This window comes from Equus asinus, chromosome 1, assembly GCF_041296235.1.
Source record: "Equus asinus isolate D_3611 breed Donkey chromosome 1, EquAss-T2T_v2, whole genome shotgun sequence".
NCBI classification, from domain to species: domain Eukaryota; kingdom Metazoa; phylum Chordata; class Mammalia; order Perissodactyla; family Equidae; genus Equus; species Equus asinus.
This window is the reverse complement of record NC_091790.1, coordinates 149,838,751-149,861,089: the sequence shown is the minus strand read 5'-3', so window position 1 is coordinate 149,861,089 and position 22,339 is coordinate 149,838,751. Positions and strand designations below refer to the sequence as shown.

Here is a 22,339-nt window from a genome sequence, read left to right as displayed (position 1 = left end):
ATTCTGGCTGAGAAAACTGGGGGCCAATGATTTGGCTTCCTTCTAGATCTACAAACTTCTAAATGTTAAAAGTATATCCATGTCATATGACAGGTTGGTACAAACCTCAAGTTGTGTCTACACTTAATTTACCACCCTTAAAATAACTGAAAATGCCTTGCTTCTGAAATGGGGAAAATATGTAAAGAAAATTAAATACTCAGGCCAGACATCTAAATTTACAGTTTTAATTCACTAGCTGGTATCGTAAATATTAATGAGACGCCTTCTCTGTTTTCTTATTTACAGGTTGGAACAGTATCTTTTTCCAGGTTCCTTGTTGTCTCTAGTATCTCTTAGTTTCCTTTAATATCTTAGTCCAGATAGTATTTCCAATCTTATTTCCTATTCGTTGCTTAATCTGTTAATACCAGTAACACATCTTACTGTGTTGCAGAGGTCAGAATTTTGCTGGGCCAGCAATATGGAAATTACGTATCAGACGTAGATTAAGACAACAAAAACTACTTTGCCTTAATTAGCTGAACTGAGTAAAATTAGGATTTTTCTTGAATTTCTGCTGTACTTCCTAAATGAATCATTTTGTTTCCTTGGTGAGGACACATAGAGACAACGCAAGATTTGTAATGCCTTTACTTACTGTTTTGAGAATTAAAGAGTAATGTTATTAAGTAAACTTCACTTTACACAATAGAACTATTGTTAAGGAAGCAGGGTAAGGAGTGGTAGAGACTCCGACAAAAGAGAAGGAATTACTGGCCTTAAGTTTTCCAAAATGCCTTTGTACCCGTGGTAAAAAAAAAAAAAGGTGGATGGGTTCTGCATGTCAAATTTGAAAATTTACTTTTCCGTTTCCTTGGAAACTGGTTTGTAACATACAACAGGGCAATACTTTGACAGCAGCTTCGGGTAAACTACTTCCATTACAATTCAGGTAGAACTGCCTGCCTCCAACTCCACACACTGTAGCCCATCTAGTGGTTCGGAATGGTGTCAGTCTCAGGAGCTTCTATGCACACTACATTCCAGAGTTCAGTCTCAAGTTGGGGTTATTTTCAATGACACCTGCTGAAATTTGCTGATACACAAACACATCGTATCAAGAAGCCAAAAAAGCTGTAGAGACGGCAGTCAAAGAGCAAAAGTGGTTCTAATTCTTTCAGAGGTCTCTTACTAGATGCAAAACTAAGCCCTCATTGTTATGCAGCTGCTGGCCCATCACCTAATCAGCGACAGCCCTGACTGCTAGGATCACGGTACAGCTGATATGCCTGTATCACTTGTACAACCTGTCGCGCACCCCAGTAGAGAACTCGCTGAGGACTGGTAAAGACAAAGGAAAGTTTCTGTCAAAGTTTAGCGAGAGAGGGACTGCGCGGGGAGCAGTTTCAGATCATATTTAAGCTCTAGACAGCGAAGAAGCCAAACCTCCCGTGTGCTCTTCGGTCGCCGCAGGACCAGGGAAATGCGAGAGGGAGGTTTTTCTACAGGACATCTGCCGCCTTGTCCCCGAGACGCGCCAGGTCTGCAGCGCCATCAGTCGAAAACGCGGCCTCCGTCGGTCTCGCTCCACCCCTGGGCAGACCGACCCCGGCGTGCGGGGGAGCACGAGCGGCCGCCGCGGGCGGGCGCGCCGGCTCCCGGGCCGGCCCTGCGCTGGGGCCTCTCTCCCCTCCCTGCGACCCCAAGCTGGCCCCAGCGCGCAGCTCCCGGGCCCTCGCCGCCGACGCCCAAAGGGCCGCCGGGCGCCTGCCTCCGCTGCCCCGCGCGCCGGCGCTATGGAGACGGTCACGAGACGCCGGCGGCTGCTGCGCCCGCCAATGGGAGCGCACGTCGCGGGGAGACGCGGACGTCGCTCTTCCAAGATGGCGGCGCGTCCGTCGCGAGCAGCCGGGCCAGGGGGAAGCCAGCGAAGCCGAGTAAAGCCGCCGCCCGGGAGAGGACTGAAGGAGCTGTTGCCGCCTTTGGCGGCGGCTCGGGCAGTTTTCGCTGCTGCTACGGCTGTTGCCATGCGGCGAGGCTAGGGAGGAGCTCACTTCCCCGGGCTATAATAATGTTAACAGAGGTAAGCGGCGACAGCGGCCAGTGTTTACCTGTGAAATAGGGAAAGGGCCGGCGCCAGCCAGTCAAAGAACAGCATTTCTCCCGCTGGCGGGCCCGACCCTCCGCAGCCGGCCCCGGGGCCCGAGGAGCAGCGGGGATCCTACAAGTGCCCTCTGACTGGGAGCTGTGCTGACTCAACAGAGTCCCACCACCTCCGGCTGCCTGTGCCTCTTCTTTCGCAGTCGCCACTTGCCCGTCGCCCCTGGCACTGGTCTCCTTCCTGTTGTTGCTGCCTTCTAATTCATCGCTCCCTTCGTGGTGTCACACGCTGCTCTGTGGCAGCGTTGGTCTCGTTGCGTTGCTGCTGGTTCCTGTTCCCCTACCATTTGCCCGAGGTCTCCCTTCTCCGCTCCCTGGCCTCCAGGGCCCTCCACCTCCAAGCTCGGGCAGCATCCTGGGTTTGTCGCTCGCCCAGACCAGTTTGTTTCCCACCCCCTACTTTGACTACTTCGTGCAGAGGACCTTGTTTTTCCTCAGGCGACACTTGGATAGCCCATCTATATCACCGCCCCCCCCCCCCCCCCCCCCCCCCCGCTTAAATCGTGGGAATCAGAAAGTTCAGTTTCGCATCTGCCCTCTTGATTTGCTTGAGGCCCCTTGGTACTCGTTGTGGAACAGTTTCTTTCTTTGGACCAGAAATGGAAGTAGGGCAGCTATGACTAGCCAATCAATTTCCCTTGTCTAGTGCCTAATGTCCCTTGCAAAAAGCAGACTTTTTGAAGAAGTAGAGTTTGTCTGTACTAGCAATACTTTAAGGGGAAGAACTAAATTGATGTAACTAGGTACTTGATCCGAGTTAATACAGTTATGTGTTGTGGTATACGTTGGTGTACGCGTCATTGAAGATAAATTCTGAAGCTTGTGGATTTGAGTAAATATTTTAGTTACTGACTTGAAGTCCTTTGTGGATTACGATGTCAGCTGTCAGGGACTAGTTTGGGCATCTTTGTGGGGTAAACTAAGGATAGGAAACAATTTTAATGGGCAATGAGAAGTATTGGGCCAAAAAGGAAATAAAAACATTTATAGATGAGTGGCTTTTGTTGTGTGAAAATGTGATAATAAAGGACTTGCTTGCCTTTCTAACTTGATTAACTCTGAGGAACTTCATACTTTGGTATTTCTACCTAATAATCTGTGCACAGAGCCTGGCATATGATGTATCTGATAAATACTTACGGGTTGATTTTACCTCATGAACCACTTATTTCTAGTAGTTTGTAGTTCACTTTGTATTTCTAAAGTCCACAGATTTTTCATTCCTAGAGTTTATTTTCCTTCCGGGAGATTATGCTATATCATAAGCTTCTGTTGTCATTAGCAGAATTAGGTTAAAAAAAAAGACAGTTAGCAGATGTTCTATTTTTACCTTCAGGGTGATATTTTGGGTGGGAATAATTAGCCTTATAAGTTTTGAGTGGTGTCTCTAATGTACGGTATTTTATGAGATGATCTTTTGGTTCAGCTTGGCTTGGGTTAGCATGTTTTAAAGAGTTGTAATGCTTCAACTTGAAATTACTGTCTGCTAGTAGAATGGTAGTGTCTTGATTTGGAAAGACTGAACTTTCTAAGATTCTGTGTTTTAAACTAATTTCGTATTTCAATGAAATACTTTAAGCAATAAGTCAGTGATGGTAGTTAGTAGTACTTTAGTGCTTTGTGTGTGTGTACCATGAGCAGCTTGTAAGCGGCAAAGCCAGGGTTCCAATCTCGGCAGTCCCTGCTGAGTCCATCCTGTTAACCAGTACACTGGATTGCCTCTCCAAAGTCAGGCCCAGATTAAATGGTACGTGGATTTTATCTATGGTTTTTACTAGTCATTTTATAGATTAGAAAACTGAAACCCAGAGACTTGTCCAAGGTCAAACAATTATTGGTGGCAAAGGTAAAACTAGAGTCCTATTTCCTGACTCAGTACTCTGACCATTTTGCTTTCAGTGAGTAGTTTTCAGCTTTCTTGATAGATTTTAAAATGTACTACTTCTTTGTCTGAATGTTGTGAGTAGATGAACTGAAAAATATTTCTTGATAAAGGCTTTTTGCTTTACCTTAGCTTTGTTTTTTTGAAACAAGGCTCAGAAAGAGCCCTATTTTGAAATATTTTAGATATAAAATTTTACTCAGTATTGGTTACTAAAAAATTAGTAGTGTGGGACTCCTTCTTACTGCTTCTCTTAGTACTAACCTAGATCAGCAGGTTTTAGGGAACGTGATTTAATTTACCTTAGATCTCAAAATGTATAATGATGAGTTGTTTTATGTAAGATTCTCATGTTCAGTAAGTGTACACTGTGCTCAGAAAGTGATGAGTTGTACTATCTGCCTGGTTAATTTACATCTCAACATTGAGGTAGGAGATATCCTTATTAGCCAGATGAGAACGCTGAGATTGAGAGTTAAAATAGCTAGTTTAAAATCATGTAACAAGTGGTCGAGCCAGGAGTCACACCTAGTTCCTCTTATTCCAGATTGTGTGCTGTTTTTGTGGCCCATTATGGAGCCACAAAATTAATACATCATTAATTTTAATCATCAGTATACAATGTTTAGTTTTTTTTAAACCAAGATGGGGATGCCGAGTATATACATACATAATAATAACAGTAATGATAAACATTCATATGAAAGTTTTCCGTTTTGCATTTTGTCAAAATGTTCTTTGAAACCTTTTCAGAAGTGGGAAACCCTGCAAGTGATTGATTAAGGGCTATATTAAATTAAGCTAAAAGGGAAAATTACTCAATTAGTAAATCATTATGTACACTGAACTTTGAAAGCTGTGAAATATGATAGAGTTATGTGAATTGAAAGTACAGGCCCAGTAGGTTGTCTCGCTTTTTTTTTTTTTTTTTTAAAGTAAGGAGGAGTTAACAGTTCTCAATTTAAACTTTTGGCTTCAATTTGTATTATTTCAATCTAAATACAATTGAAATCTTTAGAAAACTTGCTAGCATATCTGTGTATTTGTGTTTTTTGCATTTTCTGTACAGAGATGAGAGTTCTTCTTTTTTTAATGACCAGTTAAATTTTTTCCCTTATACTGTCTTTGCCTCTGTTAGGATGTCTTATTCTTAATGTTACCCTGACAGCATTTGGCAGAAAATTTGTTATACTTGAAAGTTATTTGTTTAATATTCATCCAGTTACCCCCCCATCTCCCCTTTTTTTAATAAGTGTAAACTTCCACATATCAGAATTAGTTAAGGTATGGGATATTTATGTAAGAATTTGTTTCAATTAATTAAATTGTTACAGTTCAATTTATATATTATATATATGTGTATATATATAAATATCTCCTATTGGTTCTGTTTCTCTAGAGAACCCTAATACAAAGACTTCTAGAGTTTTGTATATTTCACTGTGGGAAATCCTGAGATGTGATGAGTTGTGCATTGAGGAAGGGTCCCTGGACTTTCAGGGCTCTTTTTAAACGCAAAGACACACACACACACGCCCACGCCCATAGTAAGTGCTTAGTAAAAAATTATGACTTGATTTTGTTGACTAATGTATTTGTTAATAATAATACTCTTGGGATGGGTTACTCCTTAAACTGCATGAGCTATTTCTTTAATTAATAATTAATGACACTGTAAAAGCTACTAACCAGACAAGAACCATAGGCCCATGGACATTCAAACGATGTTAACAGGTAGGAAAGAGATTTTATAAGGGGAGTGGAAGGGCATCACTATTTAGAATGAGGCTGGCATGCCACACTACACACAGCATTGTTTAGCATCTTTTGACAAGCCAGGTTGAATATTGCCAACCATTTTTCAAGAATTTTAAAGGGCCTTTGTTTTATTTTTCCCTACATTGATTCCAAGTTTTCAGAGAGCTTGTAAATAAATTATATTTATTTAGTAATTATTTTCATTATACTTTATTAATCTAGCACACATGTACACGTTGTTCATCACTTCTGATCAGCAGCTGCTAGCTAGATGATAGAATTGCAAACAAAGGAAATATGTGTGATGATTTAGGTGAGCCCTACAACTTTGTAGATAAGTATATATCCTCCATTAGGCATTTTAAATTATTAAAATAGGGGTTTAGATTTCCATAACTATCCTTGGGCATCTCAGGTAGGGAGATACCAATATACATGACGCTAGTGTTCAAATGGATTGTTCCACAGTTTGTTGACCAGTTTTCCATAGAAATTGCTAAAGGATAGTCTCTTAACTAGTCCATTGTGTATTTATGGTTAAAAGTGTTGCATTAATTGCTACAAATTTATAAAATTACTTTGAGGAAATATGAAATTAAATTTGGGAGAAGGACTAGGAAAGAAGTAGAAATGTTTGTAGTTTTTTGAAGATTTAAGGCGTTGGTTTGTGTGTCATAAGGCTGCTACAAAATGTGTGGCTTTTTGTCTCTTCATGAAGTAACTACCAGTGTATATATAGACTTTTGCAGATTATAAAGGGTGCTTTATGCCCTAATTTAATCATATTGTTAGATGTGCTCATGCTTACTTAGGTTTAGTGTCATTTCTGGTTTAACTGTGGAACAGAGAATTCTCATAAAGGGAGAAGAAAAAGAGTATGAGGGGATGTTTGAAATAGATTGTTTTAGGTAGAATCACCTAAGCTATGTTAGCTGAGTAGTAATGGAAAAGGAGGGAGCATGAGCTTCTGGAAGAGGAAGAAAATAGGTTCTATTGTGGGGAAGAGTCCAGGTCTGGCCACTCATTAACTAGTCATTTGATGGTAAGGCTAAGTAACTTGATGGCAATCCCTGAGGTTTCTCAGGGTATGGCTTTTTAAATTGTGTTTTGAAATTCTCTGCTTTCACAGACCATCAAGTGCCTCCTTAATTGATGGTAATCTAAACTTGATTGTCTATTTCTCAGTCAGGTTTAATTTTGATATTACAATGCCTAAATATTTATGAGGAGAGGGAACTTTGAATTAAAGCAGGTGGACAACTCTTAAGCTGTTTTGCCATTTAAAAAAGTGGTTGAAATTGAATGAATAAATAGACTGGAGCCACAGTGATGCGTACTTATGTCTGTCAACAAACTATACCCACAACAGTAGTGAGACAACAGACAAATGATCTGTATGTTAAGCATTATAAGGATGGGTCCCAACGTTACCACTTATTTATGATGTGACATTAGAGAAGTTATTTGAACTTTCTGAGCCTTAATTTCCTTCTGTGTAAAATTGGGATAATAATAGCATCTTCCTAGCTGCTCTCACATTGTTGCGAAGATCAAATAAAATGATAGAGGGTTTAACTCTTTGTAAACTGTCAATCATTATACATTTATTAGTGGTTAATACATCAGATGTTTTCTCTGTATGCCTTGCACTAATATGAATTCAAATCCTGGGCTCCATCTAGCTTTATGGCTCCCTAGCTTCTCAGTGGGTGGGTAGATCCCAGGAGAAAGAGGAGGGATCCCCTGGCCATTGGTGTATTTAGTTACAGGAGGAGGCAGGAAATAGACTAAAAGAAGTGAAGGGGAAAAAAAATAGGCTGAGAGCATGTCTTGCAAACTAGTTGTGAGGGTCGTTTCTTGTGTGCTTGGTAAACTGATTCCAAAGAATTTGTGAAGGATGTTCCAAAAAATATTTTGAAAAAGGTTACTTATTTGAGGGTTAGCAGTCATTTGTGTGTACATATTCTGAAATGTTTGTAGGAAAAGAAATCTTTCAGTTTTAATCAACCCTGGTAAATTCTTAAAATTCTGGTAAATTCTTAAAAGGATAAGTTGTTGGTTAGGATTATTTTTATAAGGCTTTGGTTATAACTTGTATTGGAGATGAATTTTTGTGGATTAATTTGTTCCTCAAACAGAAAAACACCTAGTGTGTGGTAGTTCTGATGCTGAAGTGGTGTGTCAGGGCTAAGGCCTGCCCTCAGAAAATTCACTATCAGAATTAAATTCTGCCAGTTTGGCCATCATTTCAGCTGCAGCCTTGAGGTCTTTTGTCAGAATAAAACAACATAACTAAAGGGTGAAAAATTAAGAGTAAGAAAGGGTTGGAGAATGTAATTAGAAGGTAATTACTTTCATTAGCATTATAACTCCAAGTAAAGCTACCAGTTAGGATGAGATGGCAGCTCTAAAATGAGCTTCTCCTTGCAACTCAAGAGTCAGCCCATCTCTACTGTCTGTTTACTCCAAGCTAATTCACAGCAAGAAGTGAAAAAAAGCAAAAAGAAAAATGACAGAAGCAAAATAATCTGTGAATTTGTTTTTTTCCTTTTCCCTGAAAAGACTCTACATTTCCTTATAGATGTCTACCAAATTTTACCAAAAGACTACAGAATTCCATTATTATCCTGGTGGAAGTAATACTTGGTTCCCACCCTCATAGATATGGATTCATTTGTTTGCTTCTTTTACATTTCTTCCCTACTTGAATGTAAATTCCTGAGGATGGGGCTTCTAGTTGTATTCCCAGTGCCTGGAACAGAGCTTGACACTTAGTAGTCCTCATTAAATATCTGTTGAATGAATGTTGAATATTCCTTCCAGTAAAATTAAGGTAAAAGTGAAAAATTACTAACACAAAAATTGTCTATGATAAATTTAAACTATGACATTAATTACCCTTCAAAGATTGGTGGTTATCTATGTCTATTAGAAATTTTTTAATAGTACACTGTGGTTGAATGTTGTGTTTGGGATCACAAAACACAAAAGAAATTTTGACAAAAAAAGTTGAACACTAGGCTTGTAGTTAGAACGTAATTCTGTCTTATTTTTTCCTACAGGGAAAATCTGATTAGATTGATGTTATTTTCATATAACTGATTGTCAATGCAAGAACAACTGGATTTTATCTTGTATCTATTACTACTTGATTTTTATTCTCATTTCTTGGGAACCACTTAACATATGTATTCCTGAACTAGATAAACTTAAAGAAAACTTTGTTTTTAATAGTACAATAATGCTGATTTTTCTGGTTCTTTGTTGAGGGTTTCACAGTTAGTATGACCTTTAATGCTATCTTGAAAGTTTGCAAGTACTGTATGAATAAAAATTTGGTCATGAATTTCAAAAAGTTGGAAATTTGGGGGGTCCATTTTCAAGGAGGGCCGCTCAATGTCTTGACTAAAATGCCTCTTAATGTCACTGTTAGAGCCAGAGCATTGTTAGATCATTTCACTCATCTACAGTTGCTTTGTATATTCAGAAATAATATGTACCTGAAAAGTTCAATAAAATAGTTCTACTGTGTTCAGCTGTGAAAATTAAACTAATTTAATGATCTTTAAGTTAGTATGAGAGGTTCATATACATCAACTGGAATAATTAATCATCGTTGGCTTGTTGCACTGTTTTCTCCAGTTTCCCGAGGGACCTTTTTAATTCTGGTGCATCAGTGAAACCCCTAAGGTGAATCCTGCTTTGCTTTTGACCTTAGCCCTGCATTGTTGGAGAGTCCTTGGATGTTATTCCATTTAAATGTGAATTAGTTTTGCTCTTGGAACCCTGGAACTATTTTTAGCCTGGCTGTGGTTTGGCACAGGAGAGAATATGTGATTCTTTGTATTGTGACTGCTTTTATTTTCAGGCTAGAGTTGTGTGACATGTTAACATGCGTGTGTGGAGAATGAGGCTTGGAAATTATAAAACTGAGTGAAGTACAGTTTTAATGGAAGAGTTAGGTATGGAATAAAATTTCACCTCATTTTGATTATTATGTACATTTTGGGAAATAATGGTCTGATTTTAAGATATTATGTTTTATCCAACGTTTCTCCAAGTCACAATATTGTACTTTAGAATTTGTTCTTGATTCCTCTTCCTGAGTTTCTTTGAGAAGGCATTTTTTTCTCAGAATTTTTCTCAGTGTTTACTCAGACTGCAGCTGTTAATATAATCAGCCAGTTTTACATCCAGTGCTTTTTTTTTTTTTTGAGTAGTACCTAAGTGCTCAACACTTACACGGTTGCAATAGTCTAATCCTGGTAAAAGTTAGCAGAATAAGAGGAAATGGGCTAAAGGGAGGTTGGTGCCAACTTGAAAGGTGGAATGCAACAAAGATACAGGAAAAGAAACTGAAATAATGTACTTTACAAATAGTGTGTTGATTACATAACAATTTTAGAAAAATCAATTAGGCTTAAGAATATTTTATAATTTATTAAAAATGTATTTTATGAACCAAAAAGTTCCACAGGTTACATCTGATAGCTCAGCATAATCAGTCAAATAATAGACACTAATGCAAAATTTATAGGACTGCCTAACGAAGTTAGTGAGGTTGTCTTTTTTTTTTTTTAAGATTTTATTTTTCCTTTTGCTCCCCAAAGCCCCCCGGTACATAGTTGTATATTCTTCGTTGTGGGTCCTTCTAGTTGTGGCATGTGGGATGCTGCCTCAGCGTGGTTTGATGAGCAGTGCCATGTCTGCGCCCAGGATTGGAACCAACGAAACACTGGGCCGCCTGCAGCAGAGTGCGCGAACTTAACCACTCAGCTATGGGGCCAGCCCCAGTGAGGTTGTCTTTGTACTGGGACTCAGAGTGTTAATCATCCTTATCTGTATTTTTCTCTCTACACACACATGCACACTTATATATACGTCTTCTAAGCACAAATTGAACATTCCTAGTGTCTGAAGAAGTGTATGTGCTTTTGGTTAAGAATCATGGCGGGTATCAGATTATTTGGATTTGAATCTAAGTTTTGTCACTTAGAGCATTTTGGCCTTGGAAAGTTAATAACCTTTTTGGACCTTGGTTTTCTCATCTGTGTTACTTGTAAATTAATGATACTTACTCCATAGGATTGTTATAAGTATTAAGTGAAATAACACGTGTTAAGTACTGTGCACAGTGTTTCCCACAGTGACACTTAATAAATACTGTTTCCTCAGATGTAAATAGCAAGTGGTTTATTTTCATAACTTACACTTTAATGTTTGAAATTTTCTCTGTTCTGTCTTTGTTTCATTGAGGAAGTTTTAAAATGTCAAATTAAACAAAGTAATCCTCTTTGACCCAGATGATCTAATTCTTCCCTCACTTTCTATCTCAGTTTTTCCTAACTTTCTATTTTATGTATTGGATTAAAGAGCTAGATTTAGACTGAATTTCAGGAGGAAATCAAGAGCGGTGACACCTGTATAATGTAATTCTAGTTATGCTAGAACTTGTAACTAACCAATATATTTCTTCTGGCCATTAAAGCTTTTACTGTAGATGAAGTAAAAGGGAAAAATTGTAGTATAATCTGATATTATGCTTTAAAAGTGCCAGTTTATGTAGTTTTCTGCTTCAGAAAGTACTATGGTTCTTGTCAATTTGATGAAGTTTTATGTAAAGTAGCTCTAAATTTGTATAAGCTCTTCTATTGAATTGTTCCTTTTATAGGGAATAGAAAGGTGAGGAATATTAAAGTCCTTTGTTTAAAAAAATATGTAGTTGGTTTGATTGGTATTAGAAGTACTGTGTAGTAGGTTAAGAAAAGGATTTAAGGCTAAGTTATTACAAATAAAATTTGTACTTATAAATCTGAATATGGATGTTAAGCATATAAACTATTTAAATTCCTTTATAGAACAGCTGCTTATCTGCATTCATGTAGTAGTACAATACACTGTTATACTCAAGGAGTGACATGTTCATGTTTTAATAACATTTTACTTAGCTGGAGATTATGCCATCATGGTCCTTTGTGGGTCAATCTATCTGTGTCTGTTTTCCTTTCTATCCTTATTTTTTCCCTCTTGTCACTGTTGCTTTTTGGATGTGTTGATTTGTTCCCCCCTGCCTTTGTCTTTTATTATTCTCCTGTCTGTAGACCTGCAACCTGTTCTCTCAGGATTTCCCCCACAACCTTCACCATTTCCTCCCCGTCTCAAATAAATTCAACAGGCCACAATAGAGAATTTAACTTTTATTTTTTAAGTTACATTCCACTTACGAATTTAAGAATATTTTCCATTGTTAATTTAAAAGGCTGACAAATTAAACAGTTTATGTATATTTTTAAAACAATACAGAAATTTCCTTTTATGATTTTATGCCTTTTGTCTGAATTTATCTTGGTTAAAAAGACATTATCTCTGAGTTAATGAACAATGTTGAGCTTTATTTTTTTATTGTGAATTAAGAGGATTTTGTAGTACTTTCAGAGTCATTGTTCTGATATTCAGTTGTTAATCTACAGCCTTCAGGAATGTGAAGGAAATTTCTCTAAATCTGTACCAACTCTAGAACATACCCTTAAAGTTATCTGATATTAATATCTGATACAGAATACGAATACCTACAAAATCTACATCAGATTCTTAAAGAGTACCAAGGACATTAAGATGTTCGTGTTAGTTTGGTTACTTCAATTTTTCTGATAAATTGAATTTTTGAATCTTAATAAATCATTTTTATTTGATTATTCAGATATCGTGTGCCGAATTTTGCCCATCGCTTCCCCTTTTTTTAAACTTACTTGAGAGCCATTGTAAAATAATGGTTCACAACATGCTTGAATTTTAAACCAAGCTCAGTTCATATGTCTTAGCTGTTTCCTCATCTATGGAATGAGATAGTAATTTAATTTATAGAGGACTTGTGAGAATTAGATTATATATAAACTTGTTTGCAAAGGTCTTAGCCCATACTAAGCACTTAATAAATGATGGCTCCTATTATTGTTTTAGAAGATGTCCTTTCATAAGAAAGAAAAGAAAGATAGGAGATTGGTGCAGTTCACTGTTGGGCTGTGCATTGAAGATGTAGCTCTCTCTACTGTGATGGGCTTGTGTTGTTTTGATTTTCCCTTGGATTATATGTTATGGGGAAAAGGAGAAGTTAAACTGTGGATATTGAGACTTTTATTCTTGTATTGTTGTAGCCTTATTTGAATGAGGGAGGAGGGGTCCATTTATGAATACGACCTGTTTTATCTTGCTTTTGCCCCAGTGAATTGCTATGGTAAAAGTTTTGTGTACTTTAGTAAAGGAACACTATTGTGAATGGAAATCTGATGTGTAAATTAAATTTATTCTAATTCACTTTCCTTCAAGGAGCATAAGATGAATTGCCATGTAACTGAGCTTATTTTTCAGTATGAGGTAGTGATAGAGAATGGTCTTGATATTTGAAGATCTTTATGTACTATAATGTGGCCCAAATAGAGTTGGGTAGGCAGTAGACAGATTGTTGGGTTAAAAATGCATCAATGATACACTGTATTATATCAAAATGATACATTTTATTTTATGACAGAATTTACAGAGAACCAAGGTATTTATGGAATAAGAATAAAATTATTGAAAAATCTGGATACTGAAGATTTTAGTTTCCTTTTGATGTTTTCTTTCTGGCCTTGAAAAATTTTGTAGAGTATTGCCCCCTCCCGGTTTAAACATTTCCATAGTTGTTTCAAGAAATGGAATGAATTAAAACTTTGTTCATTTTTCAGAGAGGGAGCTTTTTAAAGAAATGATTTAAATATAATTAAAAAATAATTTTTGTTAGATGTTTTATAAGAAATGCAATTTTTAGTATGTTTAATTACTCTTAAGAATTGATTAAAATTACTAGCTACATAGTTTTCAACCATTTTGTATTCTAACTAACCGTTGGTGGAAATCTAGCCTTTTTTTCCTTTATCCATATACATTGACCTTCTAGGTACAGGAGTAGCATAACCTGTTAGAGATATCATTTTAATTCAAAGACTTGTTTCTCTTGTTTGTTTGTTTCTCTTGTTTGTTTGAACCTCAAGTAGGATATACAGGGTTCTCCTTTGTTTATATTGATATTCACAACTAATTATTTTTATTTTTCAAATGAAGATAGCTTTTTTTGGCAAGTAGTTTTAAAAATAATTGATGCTTTTAAAAATTTGAAACATAAAGTTAAATGTAAAGAAAAAAATCTTAATCACTCGTAATTTCATCACCCAGAATAACTACAATTAACATTTCCTGTCTTCAATATACTGCTTTATTTGCACAGTTTTTTAAAAAGCTGAATCATATATACAAACAAATTTGTAACTTCCTGTCTTCACTTAATATGAATTTACAGAACAATTTTATTTATGAATACTCATGTAAAAATTATAAGTAAAATAGATTGTCAGATTGTACATTAAAGGAAGACTGCTATAGTTGAGATTCATTGAAGATATGCAAAGATGGCTCATTATTTAGAAATATGTTAACTGTAACTCAAAACTTTATTAATTGGTCCGTGGAGAAAAAAATCCTAAGTATTATAGGAAATACCAAGAAAGCATTTGATAAAATTCAGCTTCTATTCCTGGTTAAATATTTTTAATAAAATAGAAATAGATGAATACTGTATTAAAAATTGTGTGTTAAAACAAATGTCAACAGCATACTTTGCACTTTTTAGTCTTATGTGTAGCTTTTTTATCATGAGCAAATTTGACTTATAATTTTTCGTCTTTGCCTATCACATAAGTAAAAAATTACATGTTTGCTTTTAAAGTTTAGATTTTTTTGATTGCTGGTTGGGTTAATAATTTTTCATATCCTGATTGGCCATTTGTATTTTTTGTTTTCTTTTACCTGTTCTCATCCTGTTTTTATTTTGGAGTATTGGTCTGTTTCTTAATGATTTATAACATGTCATTACTCATCGATTTTAACCTTTTGTTGTATATGGTGCATATATTTTACAAGTATATATATTTAACTTTATGGAGTATTTTGCTATTAAAAATTAATTTTATGATGTCAAATATGTGAATCCTTTTCGTTGATTTTGCCCTTTTAAAGAAGACCTTTTCTGGCCCTCGATTGTACAATGATTTCTCGTTTTTTTAGTGGGAGTCTCCAAGCTGATTTATATATATATTTTGTATTTTTGTGAGCTATTTTCCAGGGGAATGATAATTTTTATCATTTTTTTATAATGCAAATTTTCAGATATACAGAAACCTCGAAAAATATTGCATTAGTACCCATGTACCAATTATCTAGATTTGTTAACATTTTGTCATATTTGCTTTGTCTGATTCTTTATGTGTCATTTTTGTTTTTGTAGTGGAACCATTTTAAAGTAAATTTCAGGTATTAATGTCACTTCTCCTCAAAATACTCTCATGAATCTCCAAAGAATAAAGATGTTTTTTGATATAACTGCAGCATTATTGTCACACCTAATAAAATTACCAGTAATTTCCTATTATTGTCTAGTATTGAGTATATTCAGATTTCCCCAGGTTGAAACAGAATCTAATTCAACAATATCATTGTTATATCTCTTTAATCCAGAATAATCTTTCCATCTTTCTTCCTCCTCCTCCTCTTCTTCTTTCTACTTTTTCTCATCATCTTTCTCATCTTGATTGTTGTGGGTGATTGTCTGGTCCATTAGGGTGCTGTGTAGGATGCACACAGCACATCCTTGGCCTCCGTGGTAGCCCCCCTCACCCATTTTGATAACCAAAAATGTCTCCATAGATTGCTGAATGTCTCCTAGGGGACAAAATTACCCCTGGCTGGGAACCACTGCATTAATGAGGGTAGTATCTTTTCTGCACTTAGTTTTTTTAGATACTCATTTCTTAGAATTGTTTTTATCTTGAATCTATTCTGTTCCATTGTCTGCGTCTATCCTTTAGCCTATTTTGCTTATTTATTTTACGTTTCTTTGTTGTTTAGTAAGTGGTAATTTAAAAAATAGCTTTATTGATATATAATTCATGTAGCATACAATTCACCCAGTTAAAGTGGGTGAGTATACTTGGTATATTCACAGAGTTGTGCATTCATTGCCACAGTAAGATGTAGAAGTCATTACACCCATATAGAAAAACCGTCACCCTTTAGCCAACACTCCCAAATCCCTCCCTTGAGTCCCGGGCTCTAACAAATCTGTCTCTTTGGATTTGCCTATTTTGGACATTTTATATGAATGAAATCATACAATATGTGGCCTTTGTTACTGGCTTCTTTCATGTAGCATGTTTTCAAGGTTCATCCAACTTGTAGCATGTATCAGTACTTCAAATTTCTATTGTATTGCCCAATAATATCCCCTTGTATAGATACACCACATTTTGTCTATCCTTTCATCTGTTGATGGATATTGGGTTATTTCCACTTTGGGCCTATTTTGAATAATGCTGCTATGAATACTTGTGTACAGAGTTTTTTATGGACATATTCTCTAGGGTATATACTAGGAATGTAATTGCTGGATCATATGGTAACGCTGTTTAACCTTTTGAGGAACTGTGAACTGTTTTCCAAAATGGCTATGCCATTTTACATTCCCATCAGGGAATGTAGGGTTCTAGTAGGAGGGTTCTAATTTCTGCACATCCTCAAGAATATTTGTTGTTATCTGTCTTTTTGTTTAAAGTTATCTGGCGGGTGAGAAGTGATATCTCATAGTGGTTTTGATTTGCAGTTTCCTAATGCCTAATGATGTTGAGCATCTTTTCATGACCACTTATATTGTTTTCTTTGGAAAAATGTGTATTCAAATCTTTTGCTTATTTAAAAATTGGATTATTTGTCTATTTCTTACTCAGTTTTAACAGTTCTTTGTATATTCCAGGTAAAAGTTCATTATCAGATATATCATTTACAAATACTTTTTCCTATTCTGTGGGTTGGCTTTTCACTTTCTTGATGATATCACTCGCAGCACAAAATTTTCTAATTTTGATGTAGTCAGGTTTATCTTTTTTTGTTGTTGATTGTGTTTTTGGTGTCAAAGGTATTTAAATTTTGCAGTGCATTTTCTTTAGTTAGCTTCAGGAGATGGTATCAAGTATCACATAAGCAAGACAAAATGAATAGGTAAAAGTAGGGCTGAAATTAAGCCATTGTAATTTCCCCCAACTTGAATTTTGAAAAAATTTTTTTCATGAATTTCGTTGTTGCATCTAGATGGTATGTGTGTGTTTATTAACTGAGAATTTAAGGGCCATGAGGGGTTGGGTTTACATTGTAGCAGTGCTGGGTAATTAACAACCACTGTGCTTTGTGTGGGGAAGCTAACTACAGTAACCTAAAATTCTCAGGTGTTCCAGTCTTTAGTTGCCCTTCTGTGAGTGTTCTTCGTGGTTAGTCACACCCCCTAGAGGAGGAGAAATCCTCCAAAACCAGAGACCATATGTTTCCAACCCTGCCCTTTCTGCCTGTGTAATCTACTTACTCTTCCTTGCTGAATTCTTGGCGGCATTTTCTCATGATTATTGGGGTGCTTATCCATGATTTTTTCTCCTGGCACATCCTAAGTTTCTGGTTGGTTAACTTAGAGATCCCTTAGTAGGGTAGCTCGTTCTTTGAACAGCACTCCAGGTCCAGGAATCATAGCACAGATCATGATATTCTTGAGGATCATCTGTGTTTGTGGTCCAGCTGCCTCTTTGCAAACAGTCACTTGCAGCAGTGTCTGCCCTTATCACCTCCACCTTCTTAGTGTCGTACTTCTTATTAGACATTTAAAATTTTTATTTACTACTTTAATAATTAAACCTTGACAGTATACAAATACATGTCTATTTTTTTTAAATTCCATGTGCAAATCTGTTTTAAAGGTCATGTGTATGTTGAGCTTTTTCCTTATTACCATAATTTGACCAACTATTTTGTCTTGCTTTTTCAAACAGGATTTTAGTTTCATATTTTTCACTTGGTGGAGTGCAAGTTTTGTGATAGCATTTATGATTATTGCTTTATAGAAATAAATGTTAGTGATAATCCATTTACTTAAATATTTTAAATGATTGTTAATTGAATGTTAATAAAAGGAGTTAAAGATATGTTGTGTCTTTTGTAGGAAGAGTGGTATGTGCAATCTAAAAATCATAAAGTATTATTTGCAGTGTATTTTTTGTTAAAAAATTACACGCTTCTTGAAAAGTAAACCAGTACAAAAGTGTATTTAGTAAAAAGTAAGTATTGTTTACTTTTTCCATTTTAAAAGCAGTCTAGGTACTTATATCCATACCTTTGTCTATGTTTAAACACTCATGAGAATTTTTATTAAATTTTAAAAAATTACTCTTAAAGGTAGTGATGTGAATTATCTTTTCCCGCTTTGATAAATTTTTCATTTATCTGGTTTTTCCAAGTTTTTTTTATTGTTACACTTTATACTTTTTTTTTGTGAGACGTAGGTTTTTTTGTGTGTGTGTGAAATTACAATTGTACATCATTATTAGTCATGTTGTAGGTACATCACTTCACCCTTAGTGCCCTCCCCCCACCCCCCTTTCCCCTGCCAACCACCAATCAGTTCTCTTTGTCCATATGTTAACTGCCAACTATGAGTGGAGTCATACAGAGTTCGTCTTTCTCTGTCTGGCTTCTTTCACTCAACATAATACTCTCAAGGTCTATCCATGTTGTTGTGAATGGGACGACTTTGTCCTTTTTTATGACTGAGTAGTATTCCATTGTATATATATACCACATCTTCTTTATCCAGTCATCAGTTGCTGGGCACTTAGGTTGGTTCCATGACTTGGCTATTGTGAATAATGCTGCGATGAACATAGGGGTGCATGGAACTTTTGGAATTGCTGATTTCAGGTTCTTAGGATAGATACCCAGTAGTGGGATGGCTGGGTCATAAGGTATTTCTATTCTTAACTTTTTGAGGAATCTCCCTACTGTTTTCCACAGTGGCTGTACCAGTTTGCATTCCCACCAACAGTGTATGAGGGTTCCCTTTTCTCCACAGCCTCTCCAACATTTGTCACTCTTGGTTTTGGATATTTTTGCCATTCTAACAGGTGTAAGGTGATATCTTAGTGTAGTTTTGATTTGCATTTCCCTGATGGTTAGTGATGATGAGCATCTTTTCATGTGTCTATTGGCCATCCGTATATCTTCTTTGGAGAAATGTCTGTTCATGTCCCCTGCCCATTTTGTAATTGGGTTGTTTGATTTTTTATTGTTGAGTTGTGTGAGTTCTTTGTATATTATGGAGATTAACCCTTTGTTGGATAAATAACTTGTGAATATTTTTTCCCAATTAGTGGGCTGTTTTTTTGTTTCAATCCTGTTTTCCCTTGCCTTGAAGAAGCTCTTTAGTCTGATGAAGTCCCATTTGTTTATTCTTTCTATTGTTTCCCTCATGTGAGGGGTTATGGTGTCCAAAAAGATCCTTTTGAAGCTGATGTCAAAGAGTGTACTGCCGATATTCTCTTCTAGAAGACTTATTATTTCAGGCCTAATCTTTAGGTCTTTGGTCCATTTTGAGTTTATTTTAGTAAATGGTGAAAAAGAATGGTTGATTTTCATTGTTTTACATGTGGCTGTCCAGTTTTCCCAGCACCATTTGTTGAAGAGACTTTCTTTCCTCCATTGTAGGCCCTCAGCTCCTTTGTCAAAGATTCGCTGTCCATAGTACACTTTATACTTTTATCTTCTTTTCTTTCCTCTGCCCTGTAAATAGTAGTTGCTTGATGAATTGATTTGACATAGAACCCAAGGGCAAGTGGAACCTAAGTGTTAAGATGCCAGTTAATGATAAGAAAGGAAGATAAACTGGTGAAGATTGTCACTTGGACAAAAACCCCTTTATTTATATAACATTGATTTAGATGATTAATCGGAAATTCTGTGTATTCAATATATACTTATTGAGAGTACACTGTATGTGCCAAGTGTTATACTTGGCACCAGGAATACGTCAATGAACAAAACGTCCATAATTTATGCCCCCATGAGACTTACAGCATATGGTATATAGAGGACAGTAAATAGGCAATTCCAACGTAGTGTAATAAATGAGGATATTGGCCAGAGAGTGGTTGAAATGCTGAACCATGGAGTCCAATCTAGAAGGGAAATGAATCAAGAAGTGGGCTAAGTAAGGAAAAAGTAGAAGAAAGTAGAAGAATCATTGTCTGAATGACAATGAGAAATAGATGCAGTTGATGTAAAATTTAGAACTGAAGATTGTGATCAGAGATTGAGTTAATTTTCACATTTCCTTTTTAGAGAAGACAAGGTGATGATGAAGTCTAGAGTGTGGTCTTATAGTGGCTGAAGTGGAGTTGCAGGGAAACTTGGTGGAGATGAAATGCTTCCAATATTAAAAGTAGAGTGTTGGATGGATTATCTATATGTATATTGAAATAATTCAAGGTTAAGGTAGTATTTGGGATAGAGAAGAATGTTGTGCACCATATGTCAAGAGTTTTGAGTGAACGGTTAGGAGTGCCTTGGAGAGCATTGATTCTCATCTGTGACTGCATATTGGAATCACCCGGGAAACTTTACAAACTACTAATGCTCTTACCCTAACTTTGCTGCACATTGGAAAGTCTAATGGTCAGCTCCCATCCCCAGCTGTTCTGATTTAATTTGTATGGGGTGTAACGTAGGCAGTGATACTTTAAAATGCCCCCCAGGTAATTCTAATGTGGAAGAATTGCACAGGGACAAAGGTTTTTACAGGGAACTGGCTGGGAGTTATGGTTGGGACTGTGACCCTGCATCATGAAGTTGAGGTACATGATAAATGAAAGAATAAGCACCTTTGAGAGGGCTTCAGGAGAAGCAGCTTTTACTTAAAGCAAACCGTGAAGTTTTTGAGGATATAGATGCATTTCTTTTTACAGTGAAACAGTGTAAACCTAGAGGGAAGCTTTGGGAGGGAGGGAAGCAGTAGGAAGTTGGATAAGGAGGAAAAAGTAAGAACAGTACAGTGGTTAGAGTACAGGAGAGGACTGATAACTGAGTAAATTTATCTCTTGGTGATGACCAAAGATAACAGGGTATAGTGGGTTCAGAATTAGTCTGGAAGGTACACTCAGGAGTCCCATAGTGGATGACATTTGGCAATTGGGTGAATGGTTCTCAGGAGTCAGTTTAGACCTTGATGGGTTGAATTTCATGGGAAGTCCTAGCCTTGTGTCTTTCTCTTCTTTAAGGGGTCTAGGTTGATTATGCAAGATCCTTGGAGAGGCCCAGAGTTCTGAGCTGTTGTTCTACAGACACCCAGGGGAGTGGTTAGAGGCCCGGTCTGTTTGTTCTGACACTGGCAGGAGGAGGCTCTGGAGTGTCAAGGATTGGTTAGGTCTGCACAGCATAGCTCTGCTCACTCTGATGTGCTGACACTTTGCTGTACCTAACAATGGCATAACCTTTACTACTTCTTTACTTTTACACTTAATGCTTTTTAGGAGCAATTTTAGTTGCCCAATTCCAGATTTGTGAGCACCTATTGATAGGTTTTATTTTTTTCAATGTACAAGAAATGGTATAGACTTAGTGAAAAGGGACCTTATATATTATGTCAGCAAACTTCCTTTATTTATACATTAGAATTTTATGCATAGAGGATCGAAGTGAGTTTCACAGAGAAAACACTCAGTCTAGATTTACCATAAATTGTATATGGGACTAAAGATTTATAATCGTTACACTGATTCAAATTCGTTGTAATAATAAATCAGTTAACTGCAACTCATTAATTTGACATGTAACTTAATTTTTTTGCACTGTTAAGCTTGGAAAATGAGAACATCAGACATCAACTGTCAACAATGCAGCACATTTATTATTTTTTTTAAATTAAAGAAAGCTTTTTAAAGTATGATACTTGTGGGCTTCAAGAGCTACCCTACTTATGCAGATGAACTATGAAATTACTTTTGAATAAAGAACTCATTCAAAACATTATAAAAAATTCCAGTATATTTTCGGTCAGAATAAGGTAAGTAGTAAAGTAGTAAATTTGGTAACAGCTTGATGTAGAAATAAGAAAATTATGTGCTAAATGGAAAACAAGAGTTTTGCATAATTATAGTATATCATGTTAACTAGTAACTAAAGCCCATGTGCTTGTACTCTGCAAAATATATGTCATGACTGAAACTTTAATACTTTTTTTAATTAGATGATTTTGCATACAGTGACCTCATTTCACATGTGTTCCAGTTATGGAGCTAAAAGTAACTTTTCAAGTATGACACCAACTAGAAGAAGCTTATGATGGGTCATGGCGATTTAGGCTAGGATGCTTCCACAGCTGGGTTGTGACATGCATTTTTATATGTATCTTTTATATTAATAGTTTTCGGATGTGCTTAGCGAGGTGGAAACTGAGGAGCAGTTATGCTAAATGGTGCTTATTTTCTTTTTCTCTTTTTGAGTTGCATTCATTGACTTACCTGATGTTTAGGTGGATATGAATGGTACCCATTTTTCTAAAACTCAGTTGATATATTTATTAAACAACTCTGCATAACAAGTCAGTTGTCTCAGTCATCTATGTGGGTACATTTCACAGTTTAGTTTTACCAATACAGA

At 36.4% G+C, this 22,339-nt stretch overlaps 1 protein-coding gene across 7 annotated transcripts in view; it reads left to right on the top strand.

Annotated features, from left to right (window-relative positions):
- The first annotated feature begins 564 nt into the window (after window positions 1–564).
- The window catches only part of SNX13 (sorting nexin 13), a 121,985-nt gene continuing 100,210 nt past the window's right edge, over window positions 565–22,339 (top strand). For 4 of the 7 annotated variants that reach the window (XM_014830562.3, XM_014830560.3, XM_014830561.3 and 1 more), the window contains exon 1: window positions 565–2,065. In XM_014830562.3, the coding sequence (XP_014686048.1) occupies window positions 1,466–2,065 (600 nt within the window). In that variant the 5' untranslated portion in view covers window positions 565–1,465. The remainder of the gene's footprint in view (window positions 2,066–22,339) is intronic. The other 3 variants (XM_070509654.1, XM_070509644.1, XM_014830565.3) reach the window with 2 other exon arrangements.